The 20,122-nt window shown below is 39.7% G+C and overlaps 1 protein-coding gene across 1 annotated transcript in view; it reads right to left on the bottom strand.

The window, feature by feature from the left end:
• The window catches only part of GRM3 (glutamate metabotropic receptor 3), a 246,328-nt gene that overhangs the window by 83,798 nt on the left and 142,408 nt on the right, over nt 1-20,122 (bottom strand). Inside the window, exon 2 of the mRNA XM_086397193.1 lies at nt 17,837-18,448. Coding sequence (XP_086253319.1) covers nt 17,837-18,304 — 468 coding nt within the window. The 5' untranslated portion in view covers nt 18,305-18,448. The remainder of the gene's footprint in view (nt 1-17,836; nt 18,449-20,122) is intronic.

Below are 20,122 nucleotides of genomic sequence, written 5' to 3'. Positions count from 1 at the left end.
AGAAATCAGCATGGATTCACTGAGAATGAATTTCAGTAGAATCTTCCAACATTAGTTGGACCATTTAGGGAGAAGTTGTAGCCATGAACTCTGACTTCAACAAGGTATTGGAGACATTACCTGGATTCTCATGAAAAGGGGAAAGTGATAGGAATTGGATAAAAATTTAAATATACTAAAATAGAATAGCTTGGAATAAATTCTATATGAGGTGGCCAAGTAAGATTAAATTTTTATCAGTGACTTTGGAAAAAACATAAATAAGCTATGAGATCATTACATTTTTGAGCTAGAAGGAGCTGTGAAGCTAATCTAAGCTTTTTGCTTTATAGGTGAGGAAACTGAAGCTCACAGAGTGAAGTGACTTTCTAAAATTTATACAACCAATAAGCAAAAAAGCTGAGTGGAGCCCAGTTTCTTGATTTTTCCAAAGGACTAGCCTTCTTTTCTGGCAATTGGGTGATATTACATGGGAAGAGATGTATGTTTCTGGATTTACATTAAAATTACATATAAGTGAAGAAAAAATAAGAAAACTAGGGGAAAATGAGGGTATAGATGCCAAGTTGAATGTTGCAAAAATCCACCAGGAATCCAAGTGTGGCTAAAGTTAAAGAGGAATTATTAAGTGCTTTGCTTTCTTTAGATTCAATTTTAGATCCACCGTTATAGCTGTATTATCTCCTCTAATCCTCATAACAATCTTATGAGGCTGATACTACCATCATCCCATTTTATAGATTGAGGAACTGAGGCACAGAGCAGCTGGGAATCTTGCGTCCCAGCTGTCTGACACTACGCTTACTTTCTCAGTTCAGTTTGGTTCAGTAGCTCAGTTGTGTCTGACTCTTTGCGACCCCCTGGGCTGCAGCACACTAGGCTTCCCTGTCCATCACCAACTCCCGGAGCATGCTCAGACTTACGTCCATTGAATTGGTTATGCCATTCAACCATCTCATCTTCTATTGTCTCCTTCTCCTCTTATTCAATTCATTCTGCAATTCAAGCTCTTAACCTCTGCCATATGGAATTCCTCTCATTACAGTATAGCAATGATATATTTCAAGTTATAATATGTCTGTCCATTTTCATTTCTTAAGGGACTGTCTCCTTGACCGGAATACCATGAGTAGTCATTCCCTATTATTAAAAATATACTTTTTCATTTGTCAGTTCTGTACTTTGAGATAACTCTGTAGATGTTTGTTTACTGCCTGACCATCTACAGAGGTAAAAACAGTGGTCTGAGAAACCAGGGTCATTTCAGCTGGGAGTTTGAAAGCTTCAAGTTATACGTATCATTACCAAGTTTGGCTTTATGATTTATGTAGGAAACACGTTGTTTCCTAATGCCCGAAAGACTGCATCCAGGTTTCCTAGAAGCCCTTTCTGCACATAGTGTACTATAGTTTTATGTTCAGTGTTCAAACACCTGAGGAGTATCCACTTTCTGGGTGGTTTGAACTTATCCTGGACTAGGCAGTGCAATGTTTTCAGTGCAACCTCTCAAGCCACAAATGTATGGACTTTTTTTTTTTTTTGATTTGAGAAATACTAAAGATGCTGGGCTTGACCAGCTACTGTTATGTTTTCCAGCAGATGTGATGGTTTGAATTAGTAGTTCTGCCTTTGTTTCATTTTTGCAGTTTTAGTGAAAGTGTTAGTCGCTCAGTCACATCCAACTCTTTGCTACCCCATGGACTGTAGCCCTCGAAGCTCCTCTCTCCATGGGATTCTCCAGGCAAGAATACTAAAGTGGGTTGCCATACCCTTTCCAACCCAGGGATTGAATCCGTGTCTCCTGTGTCTCCTATACTGCAGGCGGATTCTTTACCTGCTGAGCCATCAGGGAAGCCCCAGGATGGCCGTCACCAGCAATAGCTGTCCAACAACCAATGGTATATAATGTTGAATGTCTGCTACTATTTCCCTATTATTTCTGTCTCCCAATGAACTATCTAGTTTCTCCCATGTACTGTGTCCTCAAATCTATGTGCCTTTGCCTATGTTGTTCCCTGTGCTTAAAATGACTTTTACCCCTTGTCTGCTCAGTGAATCCATTCAAGGGCCCCTTCTCTGAGAAGTTACTTCAGGCTGAGTTGCACACCCATTTTCTGAGACTGTCACTCCTTTATTTATTTCCCTCATGGCACTAATCAAAATGTATGGTGACTTCTAGATCATTCACTAATTCCTCTACTGGAATGAAAACTCTGAAGGCCAGGGAATGTGCATTGTTAATTTCTGTTCCCTCGATGCCTTGTGGAGTAAAGACGTGTGCCATGCGCATGTGTGTGTGTGCTAAGTCGCTTCAGTCATGTCCGACTCTTTGTGACCCTACGAACTGTAGCCTGCCAGGCTCCTCTGTCCAGGGGATTTTCCAGGCAAGAATACTGGAGTGGGTTGCCATGCCCTCATCCAGAGGATCTTCGTGACCCAGGGATCAATCCCACATCTCTTATGTCTCTCCTATATTGGCAGGCAGGTTCTTTATCACTTGTGCTCCCTGGGAAGCCTGTGCGCTGTATTATTTGTTAAATAAATGAGCTGATGAGTGAGTGGATAGTTTGCTTCACTTCCACGTGACCTTTTCTAATTGCAATAATACGTTTCTGTGGGAACCCCCCCAAACTAACTACCCCAGTAAGCAATGTAAAGCTCCTCTCAAACACTACCTATAAACAATATTCTGTGCATTGTAGATCCTTCGCTAACCATTGTCAAGTTTTCTCCAAAGTGAGATGATACATAGACAATTGGCTTAGACCTTAAGGTAGCTGAAGCTAAGGTTTTCATACTGTTAAAACCAAAATTTCTCCAGAGTATCTCTGTGTAACTAATTAGGAGTATACAAAAGGAAGTCAGTATAATGCCAACTGGATCTGGTTATTGCACCAATTTCCTTGGGCTACAAAGGTGCCTTTTTATCTTAAGGAAAACAGACTAAAGGCCTTATCATGGAGCCTTAGTCCTCAAACCATATAAACCTAAAGTAGGAATCAGATAAACATATACCTAAGGGAAGTCTTCATCAAATGAACCCATACTAAGGTCTGCCCATAAGGTAAGATTTTTCTGCAGACTAATGCATTGTGTACAGATACGTAAGCAGCCAAACCCTCAGCACTCACATCAGTTGCTCTGTTCTTATTCTTTCTTGGGAATGTTTTTCCAATAATCAATAGCTGACTATGGAGTCAGGCTCCTGTAGGTATCCAAACCATCCTCATTTGCTGTTGAGAATTTTGAGTTAAAGACCAATTTATTTGGGAGTTTTATTTCTCCTGGCATTTTTTTTTAGCAAGTTATGGGAAGTCTTTAGAATTCTCGGTGTCATGCTTCATTTCAGTGATGCTCTGATCATAGGGATAAAAGAGTGTAAGCTTTGGGAAAGAGCTGGGGTAATCTATTCTTTGAGGTTGTGAAAAAAGGGAATATGAATTAGAAATGTCAGTCACTGTGAGCCTCCACATCCTGTGGTCACTCTTCCCATTCAGGACATCCATGACATACCCATTTTATTTTATAGTTTCACTGAGATACATATTCTTTTTCCCCAAACTTTTAACTTTTATTTTGTATTGGGGTATGGCTGATTACCAGTGTTGTGGTAGTTTCAGGTAAACAGTGAAGGGACTCAGCCACACATAATACATGTATCCATTCTTCCCCAAATCCCGCTTCCATCCAGCCTGGCACATAACATTGAGCAGAGTTCCATATGCTATACATAGGTCCTTGTTGGTTGTCCATTTTAAATATAGCAGTGTGTACATGTCCATCCAAACTTTCTAACTATCCCTTCCCCCCGGCAACCACAATTTCATTTCTTTAAGTCTGTCGCTTTCTGTTTTGTAAGTAAGTCCACTTGTATCTTTTCTTTCTAAAGTCCACATATAAGGGCTATGACATACCCATTTTAAACATGACCTTCATGCCTTCTGTGGTGACACAATGCCAGACATTTTATTCAACAGAGGACAAAAGGGCAGATGTAGGTCTAGAGTCCAGTAGAAGTAAGTGTCCTACTAAAGTGATTGCCCGTGATGAGGATTCTTTTCAGAAAGTTCGTGGTTATTATCTTCTGAGGCTGTGCTGATGGGGACAACAATAGCTGGTTTTTACGGGGACCTGTGCTTAGCTATAACAAGTCCAGATGGTAAAGAGGCATCAAATTATTACTTCCCAAGAAAAGTGCTATCTACAAAGCTGAACTGTGTGCATTTGAAAAATAAGCCATTGGTGCTGTCCCGGGAATGAGGAGACTTGATAATAACCTCCAAGTGTTTGCCTTTGCATTTGGTGTTGTTTCCATATCACTTTGGGGCTGTTTTCTAAGAATAAGCTACACCTTTAATTGTTTTATCACACATGCAGTGCTGAATGCTTTGTTTCATTCTTTTAATTAAGTGATTATATGCAAGCCCACAAGACTACTGTACTTTAAGCCATCTGCTACCTTATAACCCATGTTATTACATAAAGCCAGTTCTCAAAGTTGTTATGGGATGAGACCACAGTGACCTTTCTATTGAGAATGATCAAGCTGTACTATTAGCTGTTCAGAAACCTCAGATTGGCTTGGATTTTAAAATGAAACTGGAGGTGGTGTGTAGTTGAGAAACTGCCTGAGGAATTCAAGCTGTTCCCATCACATGAGTTATCTGCCCATACAGGATGCCAATCATATTGTTATTGCAGAAAGGATTAGTCATTTTTTTTTGTTGTTTGTTTGTTTTACCTGCAGCACATCTGGGAATGTTTTGCATGAAATGAGTTGACTGCAGCCCATATTTGAGGGTCAGAGATTAATCTGGATTTAGGAAGTCATATAACAGAGCATAGCAAATGCCAATTTTCTCAGTTTAATCTGCAAAAGTCACTGATTCTTACATGCCGTGAGCACAAAAAACACTCTAGTCCAAGATTTGTATTGCCATTCCCATTAATGGTATGACTGAGTCCTGATGATTTTGTAGGGATGTTCCAGAAAAGGACTCTTTAATCATGGTGGAAACCTTCATAAATGGCTTAGAGTAACTCTGACTGCTGTCTCTCTCTCTCCTGAAATCTTTGCACTCAACACCTGTGGTTTGTAACCCGTATTGTCAGACATTTTCATTTTCTTCCTTTGTGACTAAGTAATTCATGAATAGCAAGGTTAGCCATTTTGGCATTCTCATCCCTTATTACTGAGGCTGAAGTGCTATGTAGACCATGTAGGGTCCCTTGAATCACATTTTCCTGGGAGACTGGCATCATCAGACATGTCAGGTTTCTCATCGTGAAACCCACATTTGACAAGGGTCTGTCTTGCTCCCTTTCTAACAAGGCACTGTCTCAGGAATGACTTGTTTCCAACTAGTCTTAGCAGATACTTAGAAGGGAAACAAGATGACATGTTGCCTACTGTATCAGCCTGTATCTGCTCTTTACTCCTTTTCCCCTCGTGAATTAATTTTTAAGAGAAATCATGGGATTGAATGAGTCTGAGTTGCAGTCCGTAACAATAAGATCAGAAAGTCTATGGCATATCTTGTCTGGTGTGTGTTAGTGTTTGCCAGTGACACCTGCAAAAAGATGACTTCAAGGATGACTTGACAGCAAAAGACCTGTTAAAAACACATCCTTTTGTGCCTTGGATATTGATTTTTTACAGTGCCTCTTGAGGATTTAACAAAGCCACAAGTTGAACAAATCCATACTTTTCTGTGGCCCCTGAAGTCACTTGTATAACATAATGTGATAAATTTAGACCTATTGATTAAAAAAGACACTCCTATCCTTTTCTACTGTTAACTGACGTCCGAAACTGTTGAGGATGTGTAGGAAGAGCTAAGGACTGTAGCTTAATTTTTAAAAAGTGATTTTTATTTATTTCTGAGATCCTTTGCAATAGTTTAGGACAGAGGGCTGTATACCATATTATTTGTAGTAAATAAAACTATGCTATTCATGGGTTTCTGTTAAACGTTCATCACTTCAACAGAACTGTCAGGCATATAAGCAAGTAGGGTAACCATTCAGTGCATAGGATTGGCATCAAATAGGCCAGCAGTGGAATACCAGCCCATTCTCTCACTAGCTGCTTGAGTTTAGTTTTGTAAGTTATTGGTTTAGTTAAGTTATTTTAATTCCTTAAGCTTCAGTCTCTTCTTTTGTAAAAAGGGAATAAGTAGTCTCTGGCTTGTGAAGTTATTTAAGGATGAAGTGCTAATACTTGTGAAGCACTTAACTCACCAGCTGGCACTTAGTAAATGTTCAAAAAATGAAAGAGGTGGTGGGAATGGCTGATCCAGCAGTCATTCATTCAGCAAACTTCAATCGACATTGATGTTACAAGACACTATGCTCAAATTTATATTGTCCTAAGATGAGCAATGTACCCCCACTGTCTTCTAGGAAGGTGTAGTCTTGTGGGAGACAAAGAAGCATACTAAGGATAAAATTTGGAGATACATGTACATATACAAAAACACAGGTGAAGGAGCAGGTTCAAGTGAGTCATGGTGGGTTCCCGTGTAGAGGTAACACTTAGACTTGATCCTGAAGACCGAGTGAATGTTTACCAAGCAGAGGAAGGGAAAGGAAGTTTTCAGGCAGAAAGATGAGCACAAAGGCAGAGATGGGCAAATTCACTTCTGCCTTATGAGTAGCAGATTATTCAGTGTTATCAGGGTACCCAGTGCCCTCTAGGGATTAGTAGGATGAGGAAGAATTAAAGGATTGTGCCTGGACTGCTAAGTATTTCACATGCTATGATAAAGATTTTGATTTTTATTCTTTAAGAGATAAAAAGACATTACAAAGTTTAAATAAAGGAATGACATGACAAAAGTTATGTTCTAAGCAGGCCACAGTGGATGACATCCAGCTTGAAAAGAAAAAGTCAGGGAAGGGTAATCAGATGGACAACATACTCATTCTGACTCAGGCTGTGAGGTGTTGAAGGCCAGGGACCTTGTAATCCTAATAGCAGTTAATAAGTTAATAGTAGAAAGGTCAAGATTGGAAGTTAAAAAATAAAACCCGAGTTCATTAAAACCATTTATTCGGTTGGTAGTAATTACTTAAGTACTCATGTCTTAATTTGTTCTCCTGTTTGTGTCATTACGGGTCACCTTGAAATCTTCTTGAAAAGAAGCAGGTCATAAATAATGTTCATCATTGGAGACTATAAAAAGGCTAAAGAACTTTTAAATTCCTGGAAGCATCTCAGAAAAAGGGCATAAGCAGTTTCTTGCAGGTAGAAATAAAAGCAGAGATTCAGTTAAGTGAACTCTGATAGCAGCTGAAGTTCACTGGATGACACCAGCTTACATTTATTGTCACATTTCTTAAATCTTGTATAAATGATATTCCTTAAAACTACTGTGTCAATATAGGTAATGTATGCTTAATGCACATATGTCCTTTTTGCTTTGATGGAAGGTTACTTTTTGGAGAAAAATCCTGAACAAATTATAGATTATGTGTTCCATCACATCTGTTTTCCACACTGGGAGAGCTTAATTGCCTGGTTTGTATTCTCTGAGGCCTCATTGTGAACCTAATGGCAGCCACCCAAAGTGGAGACACAGTGCCTGGTAGGGACCTGCTAGTCCCTGGGATGCACGCCCTGCCAATTTGACCCTAATAAGTGACGGCAAATGTCTCAATATGCTTTGCCATTCTGACCACTTGGCAAGTAAACCTGGTCTATTTTTGGCATATAATTTTTGAAGATGTTGTCCCTATTGTATTTTCTTGTGTTTTACAGTTCCCTCTATGGGAATGTAAAATCAAGGAGCTGGCAGGAATCAAGACTTTGTCACTAGTAACAGAGGGATTTCCATAATATACCAGGTGGTGATGTCAAAAATAGCGACACCACAATTTCAGTGTTCCAAGTCCCACTGCTATACGGCCTGGAGTAGCAGTGTTTGCTTAGAGTTTAACTGCAGGTGTTTTGGGAACATTTTTCTTGAATTTTCAGAGTCCACTATTGCGAAAATACTCTAAGTTTTCAACTGCGTTTTTCAGAGAACTGTAAAAGTGCTTCTATTCTGCATTAAATCAATAGACTTGCATTATTATAAACTGCTACGCATTGGCTGTTTCCATATTGACATCCTGAGCCTTGTATATATTGAGCTATTAAGAAGGCACATATTTGATAGTGATTTGGAAAGAGAACTTTGTGTTGTTAAATTTTAACTGAAAGTTTCAATAGTCCTACATTGATGAGCTGACCTGTTAATCTATAATTGTACTATATTATGAAACACTTACTGATCTTTCAGGAATGCCCATTTCACGACCTCCATCCTAGACGTGTGAACAGCACAGAAGCTGGTTCTCAGTCATGGGCCGTTCTATTGCCCTGCGGCCAGTGGTGCTGATGGTAATCTCTTGTTTTTCATGAGTAGTTTCCAAATAGACACATGACAGAAGGGGAATTAATTAAGGAATAAATTAACTCCAAAGCAAAGGAAAAGAAATAGTGCATCTTAGATAATTACCTCTGGCGAGAAATTTCTACAGTGAAACAATGTTAACAAAAGCATTTTTGAATTGCTCTTGCTGTTGCCTCCCTCCCTGAGATAAAGTCCTTAAATAACACAGCCCTGTTTTGATGGGGGGGAGTGTGGGGTGGGATTTGTGAGATTGCTTTAGCATGAAAAGTCTGGGAAGGAAATAAATAAACAGATTCTATCTGAGATAGTTCTTGAGTTTTTCTGACGCTTAGGCTGTGAGAGGGGGTGATCAGGATAGCAGTGTGGGAGGCCAGCTATCTAGATTTTAATGTTGATTCCACTGCTTGTAAAGTGGTAGAAACTTAAACTTGGTACTTGACCTTCATGAACCTCAATTCCTCTTGGAACTATTCCTCTTGCACTAGAGATGTTGAAAGTTTTTTTTTTTTTTTTTTTTAAAGCCAACAGATAATATATACTAAAATCAAAAATGTTTAATTCTCATTATGTGTGAAACTCTATTTTTTTAACCTAGTTTTCATGTATTTTCTCATTTAATTCATGCAATAACCCAGTAAAAGAAGTCCTATTAATATCTTAGTCTTAGAAATGAGGAAAGAGTCAAGGATTAAATAAATTCTAGTTAGTCTGCACCCAGAGTTTTAATTACCGAGCTGAAATTTTTAGGAAGGCATGCTAAAAGTGTATAGCTGTATCTTTGCTGTGATTGTTGTGTTTGCAATTTTAAGCTCATTAAATGCAACTATCATTTTTGCTTTTCTAGTGATAGAGACACTAAAGGTGGATTTGTGAATGGATTTCTAATGCTGTCACTCTGCTTGTCTTAAGGATAGGATGATGTTTCCTTCTGTTTCGTGTTGGCTTCTAGCATAGAATCTGGCATAGTCAACACTGTATTCTTTATGTGGAAAGCCTGAAGAGAGCTTGATGAGAATAAGTATGAGGCACTAACCTAATCTGGAATGGCCCCGGGTGCCCACCTGTGTTGAGTGTTGGATAGTAGTCTCTGGGAATAGTCAGTCTAAGGACAAATGGAGTGGAACCCTTAGAGCTACTCTCAAATCAAGGCATCTTTTGTGGCATGCAGTGAAGGTGGGGAGGGTGTGGTGGGGGGGTTTGTCCCACAAGCTCACTTTGCTACATCATCTGTCTTTTGTATCATATGCAGTTTTCCATTGTATAAAAATGCTTATTTTTCATTTATGATCATCCAGACTGACCTAGAATAAGTAGGTCATGGTTGTGATCTGCAACCCAGGATTCATTCAGGGATTTCCAGCCTTCTGGACAGGCAGCAGGTTATCAGTCTGTTACTTCTTTCAATTCATTCAAAAAGCATTTACTCTCAACTTGGTGGAGGTATTGTTTTAGGTACCCTCAATATAAAGATAAAAGATGTGGTTCCCAAACTCAAGTAGCTTATTGTTAGGTGGGAAAATAGATATGCAAAGGAATAATTATAGTTAATAAGCTAGTAATGGAGGTGTGTACTTAAGTAGTGGGAGCTTGGGAAACATTTCTCAAAAGAGATAGGGTATGAGGCTTCCCTGGCAGTACAGTGGTTAAGACTCTGCACTTTCACTGTAGGAGGCATGGATTCTATTCCTGATCAGGGAACTAAGATTCCATATGCTGTGTGGCATGGCCAAAAAGTTAAAAACAAATAAAAGGGATTTTTTTTTTTTTTTTTAAAGGACAGTGTCTGAGCTGAGAACAGAAAGAGAGAAGGATTTGGCTTGGCCAAATGGCTAAGGGACAGTGCATTCCAGAGAGAAGAAACACTTTGTTCTCCTTTTTAGGCAAGAATGAGCAGATAGTATACATCATTAGACTATGAGAAAGCAGCTTTCCAGGGACACTTCCAAGGCAAGCTTTCTGTTCACACAGATCTAAGAGTCTTTTTCCTCTTTACCTCCATTCCCTTCTGCTCATTCCATTGTTCTCTCTGGTCTCCTAGTACTTACAGGGTCAACTGATTCTCAGTTCTTGTACGTGTTTTATGTATGGATTTGATATTTGCTTATAGATGCCTCAAGGGCTCATAAAATGTCTACTATTTATAAATATTTTTATTGAAGTACAGTTGATTTACAGTGTTTCAGGTATACAGCAAAATGATACTCTTTTTCAGAGTCTTTTCCCATGTGGGTTGTCCCAAGATATTAATATAGTTCCCTATGCCATATAGTAGCTCCTCATTGTTTATCTATTTTATATGTAGTAGTGTGTCTCTGTTAATCCCAAGCTCCTAATATATCCTCACTCTCCTTTCCCCTTTGGTAACTCTGAACTTGTTTTCTATTTCTATGAGCCTGTTTCTGTTTTGTAATAAGATTTATGCATTTTATTTTGCATGTTCTCTGTTTCCCCTTACCTAGTCTACACAGTAGTGTTCTTGCTGAACCTAAAATACATATGCTTAATAAGTGCTTATTTTCTAATGAAAGGGAAATTATATGTGTCCTAGTTGTAACTAGTACATAACTGAGAAGCTTGATTTACCAAACTCACACAAATACTACCATAATCAAGTGAAGTAACAATTGATTAGACTTCTTCAAATTACTCCCAATGGAAAAGAGTCTATAATTTATTTTGTTTCATGTTTTAGATACTTTCGTTATAATCACTCATCTTAATAGAGTATTTTGCTTTAGCACCGTATAATTATAAAATTAAGAAATGCCCTTAAATGCAACACAATTCAGATACTAATATGTTGCTTTGTCTCCTCAATTACATATAGGTCAGTTTTTGTTTGAATAACTCCAGTGATGAAGGACTTACAGCCTCCTCATTCAGGACTATCATTTCATTTCTAATAAGTCTTCCTTATGCTGGCTGTAGATACACCCTGCTCTAAGTCAGTGCTGGTCCGTGGGGGAGGGGGAGAACTTTGTCGTTTGACAGTGTATGGAAACATTTGGGTGCACCACCACTTAAGGTCCTGTTGGCATGCAGTCTAGTGAGGAGGGGCCAGGGGCGCTGCTAACCAACCTGTAGTGCACAGGGCAGCTCCACACAGCAGAAGTATCCAGCCCAATAGTGACAATGCTGAGAAACTCTGCTCTACACTTTCTAACACCATACACACAAATAAACTCAAAATGGATTAAAGATCTAAACATAAGGCCAGAAACTATAAAACTCTTAGAGGAGAACATAGGCAAGACATAAATCACAGCAGGATCCTCTATGACCCACCTCCCAGAATATTGGAAATAAAAGCAAAAATAAACAAATGGGATCTAATTAAAATTAAAAGCTTCTGCACAACAAAAGAAACCATAACCAAGGTGAAAAGGCAGCCTTCAGAATGGGAGAAAATAATAGCAAATGAAGCAACTGACAAACAACTAATCTCAAAAATATACAAGCAACTCCTGCAGCTCAATTCCAGAAAAATAAATGACCCAATCAAAAAATGGGCCAAAGAACTAAATAGACATTTCTCAAAGAAGACATACAGATGGCTAACAAACACATGAAAAGATGCTCAACATCACTCATTATCAGAGAAATGCAAATCAAAACCACAATGAGGTACCATTTCACGCCAGTCAGAATGGCTGCGACCCAAAAGTCTACAAGCAATAAGTGCTGGAGAGGGTGTGGAGAGAAGGGAACCCTCTTACACTGTTGGTGGGAATGCACACTAGTACAGCCATGATGGAGAACAGTGTGGAGATTCCTTAAAAAACTGGAAATAGAACTGCCTTATGATCCAGCGATCCCACTGCTGGGCATACACACCGAGGAAACCAGAATTGAAAGAGACACGAAGCAACCTAGATGTCCATCAGCAGATGAATGGATAAGAAAGCTGTGGTACATATACACAATGGAGTATTACTCAGCCATTAAAAAGAATACATTTGAATCAGTTCTAATGAAGTGGATGAAACTGGAGCTGGTTATACAGAGTGAAGTAAGCCAGAAAGAAAAACACCAATACAGTATACTAACGTATATATATGGAATTTAGAAAGATGGTAATGATAACCCTGTATGCGAGACAGCAAAAGAGACACAGATGTATAGAACAGTCTTTTCGACTCTGTGGGAGAGGGAGGAGGGGGATGATTTGGGAGAATGGCATTGAAACATGTATAATATCATATAAGAAACAAATCGCCAGTCCAGGTTTGATGCAGGATACAGGATGCTTGGGGCTGGTGCACTGGGATGACCCAGAGGGATGGTATGGGGAGGGAGGTGGGGGGTGAGGCTCAGGATTGGGAACACGTGTACACCCGTGGCGGATTCATGTTGATGTATGGCAAAACCAATACAATATTGTAAAGTAATTAGCCTCCAATTAAAATAAATAAATTTAAATTAAAAAAATTATTTATTTATCCACAGAAAAAAAGCATTATTTTTCCATTCTGGAGTCTATCTGATCCTTGGACACAGCTAACCCTATGAGGCCTTTTGTAACATCTAGTCCTTCAACTGTTTTTCTGATGTTCCTATGATAACAGGAATTCATGTGTGAGTCTTCCCCACAGCATTTGAATTAAAGGAGGAATGAATCATTGAGGGAAGACGATACTTAATACAGATTGACCGGAGTGCTGGTCCACTTTCTCACTGTGCAATTGGGTGGAGGAGGAAGAATAGACTGCTTAGTGTCTTTATAGGCTATTCTTCATACCCTATCTAGATAAAATCTGGGAAACTTATTGCAAGGGATTTAGTTTGAGCTACTCTTCTCAGGGACTTGATGTGAGCAATGCATGACATGTCCAAATCCATGTCATGGTAAACGATATAATGACTACCTCCCAGGGTCAGGGAGTTCTTGGGATGTGACTAGTGCTAAAAATTCTGAAAAAAGAGTTTACTGTGTCAGGCATGGAAAAGAGGCATTAGGATCCTTTCAAGGCTCTCTTCTGCCCTTTGTATGAGCTATGTAACCCAAATATCCATTTATTGCTGAGGCTACTTTAACACTCAGGGATGCAATAATAACTGGGTCAACTTATGCCTGTTCTGTTGCAGCTGACCTTGCTCTGGCTAAGGCAAGAAAGACCAAGGAAATGGACATTTCCTGAAAGGAATATTTTGGAACAATTCATGAGACTTTTTTTTTGACTGAACAACTTAGGAGCTCTAGCTACAGTCTGTTTGAAAAAAGCACACGTGTAAACACTGCTTCGGAAAAGTACCATGTAGACAACTGCCTTGCTAAAGGCAACCAACCTGCTTTTCTACTTGAATAAACAGTGTTTTCCCCCAAGTGGGTGGGTTGCAGGCTTATAGAGGAGAGTGGAATACAATCTTTAAAATACTTTGAAAAGAGGCTTATTCACCAGAGTGGGTGGTGAATGGACTCCATGAATATTTGCTAATAAAGAAGGATTTTGATTCTAGCTTTCATTGATTACCAAATTAAAAAATCCATTCTGTTGCTTTAGACAATGGACCACCAAAAACTGGTTTGTCTATTAAGAGTGTCAAGAAAATATTCTGTTTTTTTGTCAATGGTGATACAGATTAACTCAGCAAATCATTAAGAATTTCTCCTTCCACGTGGTTTTTGCTGTCTGCAGGCTGCCTGTTGTATGAACTAATACAGTGGAGGGTGTCTCCTCTGCTGATTCTAGAGGAATTCTTCTTTAGTAGGAAGATAATGAGAGGAGAGGAAACTGGAGAGAAAAGTACTTTCTGAAGCCATCCCAAGAGTAAAGCTATTCTGGCCAAATGGGGAGATGATAATGTCTAAACTGACCCAACCACAAAAGAGAAGATGCACAAATTTTATCATTCTTGATAAGTCTGGCTCTCAGGAATGATTTTGTGACTAAAAACTCTGTGCTGTGGTTTGATACTGGATGCAACAATTAAATGAGTGGAATCTTTGTAATTGTGTGGTGAATTTATCTTAGTGTATATATATATATATATATTTTTCCCCCCTACAGTTTAACCCTCTTTTCTCCCCCTAGCTCAGTTCAAGCTCAGACGTTTTCCAGTAATTATTCAAGAAGTTAAAAGCAGTTGAAAATGGATGACAGAGGTGACCACAGGGCATGCATCTTTGTGGCTACCAGCTGCACGCTGTCACCACAGTTACCAGACACCAGGGCAGAGGATCAGAATCCATCCTGAACAAAAGTGAGGGTGAGGGGCACCCAGAAAATGCCTCTCTTCTAAAACACTTCTCTCATTAATGTAGGTGCAAGAGTGTCTCAAAGTCCCCATCAGGAATTTATTGCTTTGGATTGCTATTGACTATTTCTTTAAAAGAATTCTTATTTAAAGACAGATAGGATTAACAAGGGTAACACACCTGAATTCTTACCTATGTAAGAGCCCCTAAGACTGCTTTTCATTCATGATGCTTAGCTGAAAGGCTAAGGCTAAGGCTAAGGCTCTATGGCAAAGGATTCCTTGGAAGGTGGCCTGGAGATCAGAGTGTAGACAGATGGCCCCACCTCCCCACTTCCTTTGGCTGAGGGGACCAGTGGGGGCCTAATCAGAGCCTGAGCACCTGGGGACCGGGAAGGGGGCAGTGAAGCCCTCTCTCTCATTTCTTCTCCGGCTCACACTCTTACTGCTGGCAAGGTCTTTGTCCTCTTGCTCGCAGACTCCTACCATGTCTTTCTGATTGACTTCCTCAGATCCAGTGTTTCATGCAGACTGTGGCCCAATTAGCTTTTCTCTAGTGCAGCTTTCATTCTCTCAGTCACCTTCAAAACTTTCCCAAAGGTCATTTCTTACCATGTAAGCCCCTTGAATGTATTCAGAAGTGTAGTCACTATTATTTCATAATAGTACTGTATCCATAGCCAGAATTTAGGTTCCTCGAGGTCAAGGCTGAGTTCTGTGACTTGAGTGGTCTCTCTAACCCCTCTGATGTTGCAGGATGCACCCAGGGAGCTTTGTACAGATTACCTGACTGACGAGGCACATGAGGGACCAGCAACAATTTCTCGGAACTTCTTGGAGCTGGTGTTAGAGGTGGCTCTTCCACCGATTTTCCCCAAGATTTTAGGTTCATAATAGTTACTGCTTATTGAATCTGTTAGTTTTTTTGGTAACGCATTTCCCATGGCTTCTCTCAATTTATCCTCTCAATAACTTTTTAAAGTGGATAGTATTTTCCTTATTTTATAAATAAGCTTGTAAATTGGGGCTTCCCTGAAGGCTCTGATGATAAAAAAAAAAATCTGCCTGCATTGCAGGAGACCTATGTTTGATTCTGAGTCGGGAATATCCCCCTGGAGGAGGAAATGGCAATCCCATGGACAGAGGAGCCTGGTGAGTTACAGTCTACAGTCGAAAAGAGTCTGAAGTGACTGAGCGATTAACACTCACTCACTTTTTGTAAATTGTGGAGCTGGAGTTCAAATTCCATTTGGTGCTGCCTAAATCTATGTCCTTTTCAATATAATATGAGTTTTAGTTTCCTTATGTATAATGTGGAGACAAAAACCATATCAGTATTTGTGATTTTATAGAGATATAGACCAGATAAGTGAACTAATAAGCCAGGTCCTTCGATGATTAAGTGGTTTTTCCCCTTGTGAACAACTGCAGGCTTTTAATAACCTACATTTTAAAAAGATAATCTGACCCCTTTTGAGAAGTTTATAGGTAATAAAAAAGTAAAAGTAGATTAAAATTTTATTTGCCTAGCACAGTTTGTTAATTACTTTGGGTAAATATGTATTTACACATCTGCTGTGGAGTGCTATTACTGTATTGGGAGAAACTAAGGTCAGAAAAACATATTTGTAATTCATTTCTAGTGGTAATATTGAGTACAAGATAAATATTTATAAAATGTTTGGCACTTATCTGATGAAATTATTATTGAAGTATGACAAATATAGACTTGAGTTTTCTCTTCTCAAATAGCAAATTCCATCTTTTGTTATCCAAGTGTAAAAATAGAGGCAAAATTAACATGATATGCTTTGAGATGTGCAGTATTTTCTATCCATCTAATGAAGTCAAAGGATATTTATGAAAAATCAATTATCCTAATTACTCATAATATGAATGTGTGCTTATAGAAGGAAAAAAATTTGCACTAGCTGCTTAGAGCAGCACAGAACTCTATGTAGAATTTTATAGGCCTTGAGTCTCTGATATGGAAATAAGATTATTCCAATGTGAGTGGAGCCAACTTAAGTGGTTGGTGACATGTACAGACAACATGGGTGTAATATGACTTCTTTTAGTGTATGGAGCTTTGATGACAGTCATTTGGTAGGAAGCAAAGTATGTGATTCATATCTTATGGACTTGTATTACTGCCACATTTACCGGGAAAAATATTGAACTTCATATAGCATAAAAATCACATAGAAGAGTTGAAAGAGCCCAAAAGTACAAGAGATCAATCTAAGTTCTAGTTCATGTGCTACCTACCAATGGAAATATTCATGAAACCAGTATTTCTAGGGCATGGGAAAATGAGAATTTTGAGCTGGATGATTTCTTAGCTCTTTTCCATCTCTAATTTTGTGACCTGTGAGCATTGTAAGAGTTTGACTAATATGTTCCTTCTTTCCCTAACAAAATTATGAGAACCAATTATCAGTTTTTTTATCTAGTTATGTGCTAAACTGTTCCCTCTATTTTTTTTTTTTTTTTGTAATTATCTAGCATCTCTGCATACATTTGCAGGTTTATACCATGAGAAATTTTTTATAATTTATCTCTGAATAAAGCAATGCTTGGGAAAAAATTAATGTGGAAAAAAATAGAGCTCAGTGTTATGCTTGTTTGTATTGAGGACTTGAAGTCATGGCTCTGTGATGTAGCCGCATCTTTGTGATGTAACTTAGCAGCACGTGGGTTGTGGGTGGCACCTGTTTCCCTGCTCCTTGATTCTGACTGAGCCTTGTGAGTTGCTTTGGCTGGTGGGATGTTCACAGCTGGGAAGCATGCAGAAGTTTGGAAGGGGCCTGTGCAGTTAAATTTGCATTCTCTTGCACCTCTGTCATCACTCAGACAAACATGACCGGGTTAGCTGACTGATTCCAGGTGGAGGATAAGGGACAAACTTGGAGCAGAGCTACCTGCAGCTGAACCTAGCTGTGATCTGCTCACTCCAGCCAGTCTTCAGACTTATAAACTATAGTAAGTAATAATTGTTGTTTTAAGTCACTGAATTTTGGAGTAGCTCATTATGCTGCACTAGCTACCTGCTATATCTTTAAACAATTTTCATTGCTCAAGTACTGTTCTGTCTGCAAACCTATATTACCAGAGACTTACAGAAATGAACAATTACATGGTTAATATCACCCATTGATGAAGCTATTAGGATATTTTCCTTTTGTTCCCCAAAGACATAAAACCAAAGAGATACAGTGTTTTATTAACAACACTGTCAGTCTTACCTGTATGGAAACACTGCTGTAAGAGCCGCCAATGACCCCTGCAATGACCAGTGGGATATTTTCTTGAATGGCATAGGATCCATCAGGACACATATACTCGGCTTCATCCACTTTAGTCAAAGATGCTCTGACAAATTCCAGTGATTGCTCTAATGCGTAGGTATCCCTTGAGCAGGTATCCAAAATGTGAACCCCCAGCTTCACTCCTGGGAGCAGGTAATCGTCTTTGTTAATTTCATCAATAGCAAACAACATGGCTTCCAGGCGTTGGATCCCTCGATCTTCGTTGATTCGCCCACATTCTTCAGTTCCAGTGCCTTTTTCATTAATGGGAAATAGGCCCCCTAAAACGAGGTCACCTTCTATTTTAATCTCCCTCCTAAGAAAGTTATGGTCCCCTAAACAAAGTAAAAATCCCTTTGAAAACAAAGCTAATGTAAGAACTTGGAGTCTTGTCAACATCTTCATGAGTCCCGTGTCTGTACCTCTGGGAGATATCAGTGGATGGAGCCAATGCTGCCCGCTAGTCCTCCTCTCTCATTGCCAGCCTGGATCTTTGGTCTGTCCTTCGTGTAAAGGAGGAGCAGACTAACAGAGTCTGTCACCAAATTCCTAAAGAGATAAAAATTGAATGAACAAAAATGGTAAAGAAGGCAACAGTGATTATACTGATGGTCCCCATTCAGACCTTTGGTGGGATAATGACTCCAGTTACCATCTACTAAACACATATGGAGCAGTGCACCAGGAGTGCTCCCAAGTATTCTCACCCAGTCCTTAAAACACCCCGTGACATAGCTCTTAGTGGCCCCACCTCCCAGAAATGGACACTGAGGACTAAAGAGAGGAAGTGACCTGACAAGCTGCACTTAGTAGTGTTCAGACTCTGGTTTTTCTAATGTTCAGTTCAGTAATCTCTACTGAGTCATTTACTTTGCTATTGGTAGGGAAGCAACTTGGCTATGAGTCTTTATTCCCTGTCTTTCAACGACAAACCCTCTGTAGTCCTCATTTTACTTAATTGAAATCTTAATTTTTTTCTACCTGTTTCTGCTTCCTAGGTTTCTGTTCTCATGATTCATGTCCGATTACATCTCAATTCCAGTACTGAATACTCCTTTCTTGGGTTAGCTCAACTAGTGTTCACAGTTTCAACCACTTAACAGTCTCCTAGGCTAACTGCCTGCTAAACAGCTCTCTAGCACTACAACTGAGAGCCCCTTAGACAGCAAGGGGATCAAACCAGTCAGAAATCAGCCCTGAACTGGAAGGACTGATGCTGAAGCTGAAGCTCCAATACTTTGACCACTTGATGCAAAGGGCAGACTCAATGGAAAAGACTGAGGAATTACTGGGAAGATTGAGGGCAGGAGAAGGGGGTGACAGAGGATAAGATGGTTGGATGGCATCATGGACTCAATGGATGTGAGTTTGAGAACCTCCAGGAGATAGTGAAGGACAGGGAAGCCTGGTGTGCTACAGTCCATGGGGTCGCAAAGAGTTGGACATGACCTAGTGACCAAACATAACAGATAAATAGTTCTCTCTACACATCCTCTGACACCTCAGGGTCTACTCTTATCTCTGTGAATGGTTCTTCTCTGTACCCAGGCTTCTGAGCCAGAAACCTACACAAAAGAGCCCTTCCCAAAGCCACGTCCTCTTTTTTTTTTTTTTTTTTTAACCCATAATGTCAGTCTCTTGTTATCTCTAACAGGACAATAGCAGTATATTGTTAGGGAGCTGATGCTAAGTCACTTCAGTCGTGTCCGACTCTGTGCGACCCCAGAGATGGCAGCCTACCAGGCTCCCCCATCCCTGGGATTCTCCAGGCAAGAACACTGGAGTGGGTTGCCATTTCCTTCTCCAATGCATGACAGTGAAAAGTGAAAGTCAAGTCACTCAGTCGTGTCTGATTCTTAGCGATCCCATGGACTGCAGCCCACCAGGCTCCTCCGTCCATGGGATTTTCCAGGCAAGAGTACTGGAGTGGGGTGCCATTGCCTTCTCCGATGCTAGCCTCCAAACCGTCTCTTTGTGAATTAGGAAAAGATAACCTTCCTCTCTGAAGATGGTGACTGCAGCCATGAAATTAAAAGACTCCTTGGAAGAAAAGTTATGACCAACCTAGATAGCAAATTCAAAAGCAGAGACATTACTTTGCCAGCAAAGGTCCGTCTAGTCAAGGCTATGGTTTTTCCAGTGGTCATGTATGGATGTGAGAGTTGGACTGTAAAGAATGCTGAGCGCCGAAGAATTGATGCTTTTGAACTGTGGTGTTGGAGA

The sequence above is a fragment of the Bos grunniens genome, chromosome 4 (genome assembly GCF_055505025.1).
Source record: "Bos grunniens cultivar Pamir isolate PY7600 chromosome 4, Bosgru_T2T1.0, whole genome shotgun sequence".
In the NCBI taxonomy this organism is placed as follows: domain Eukaryota; kingdom Metazoa; phylum Chordata; class Mammalia; order Artiodactyla; family Bovidae; genus Bos; species Bos grunniens.
This window is presented reverse-complemented; position numbering and strand designations above follow the sequence as displayed.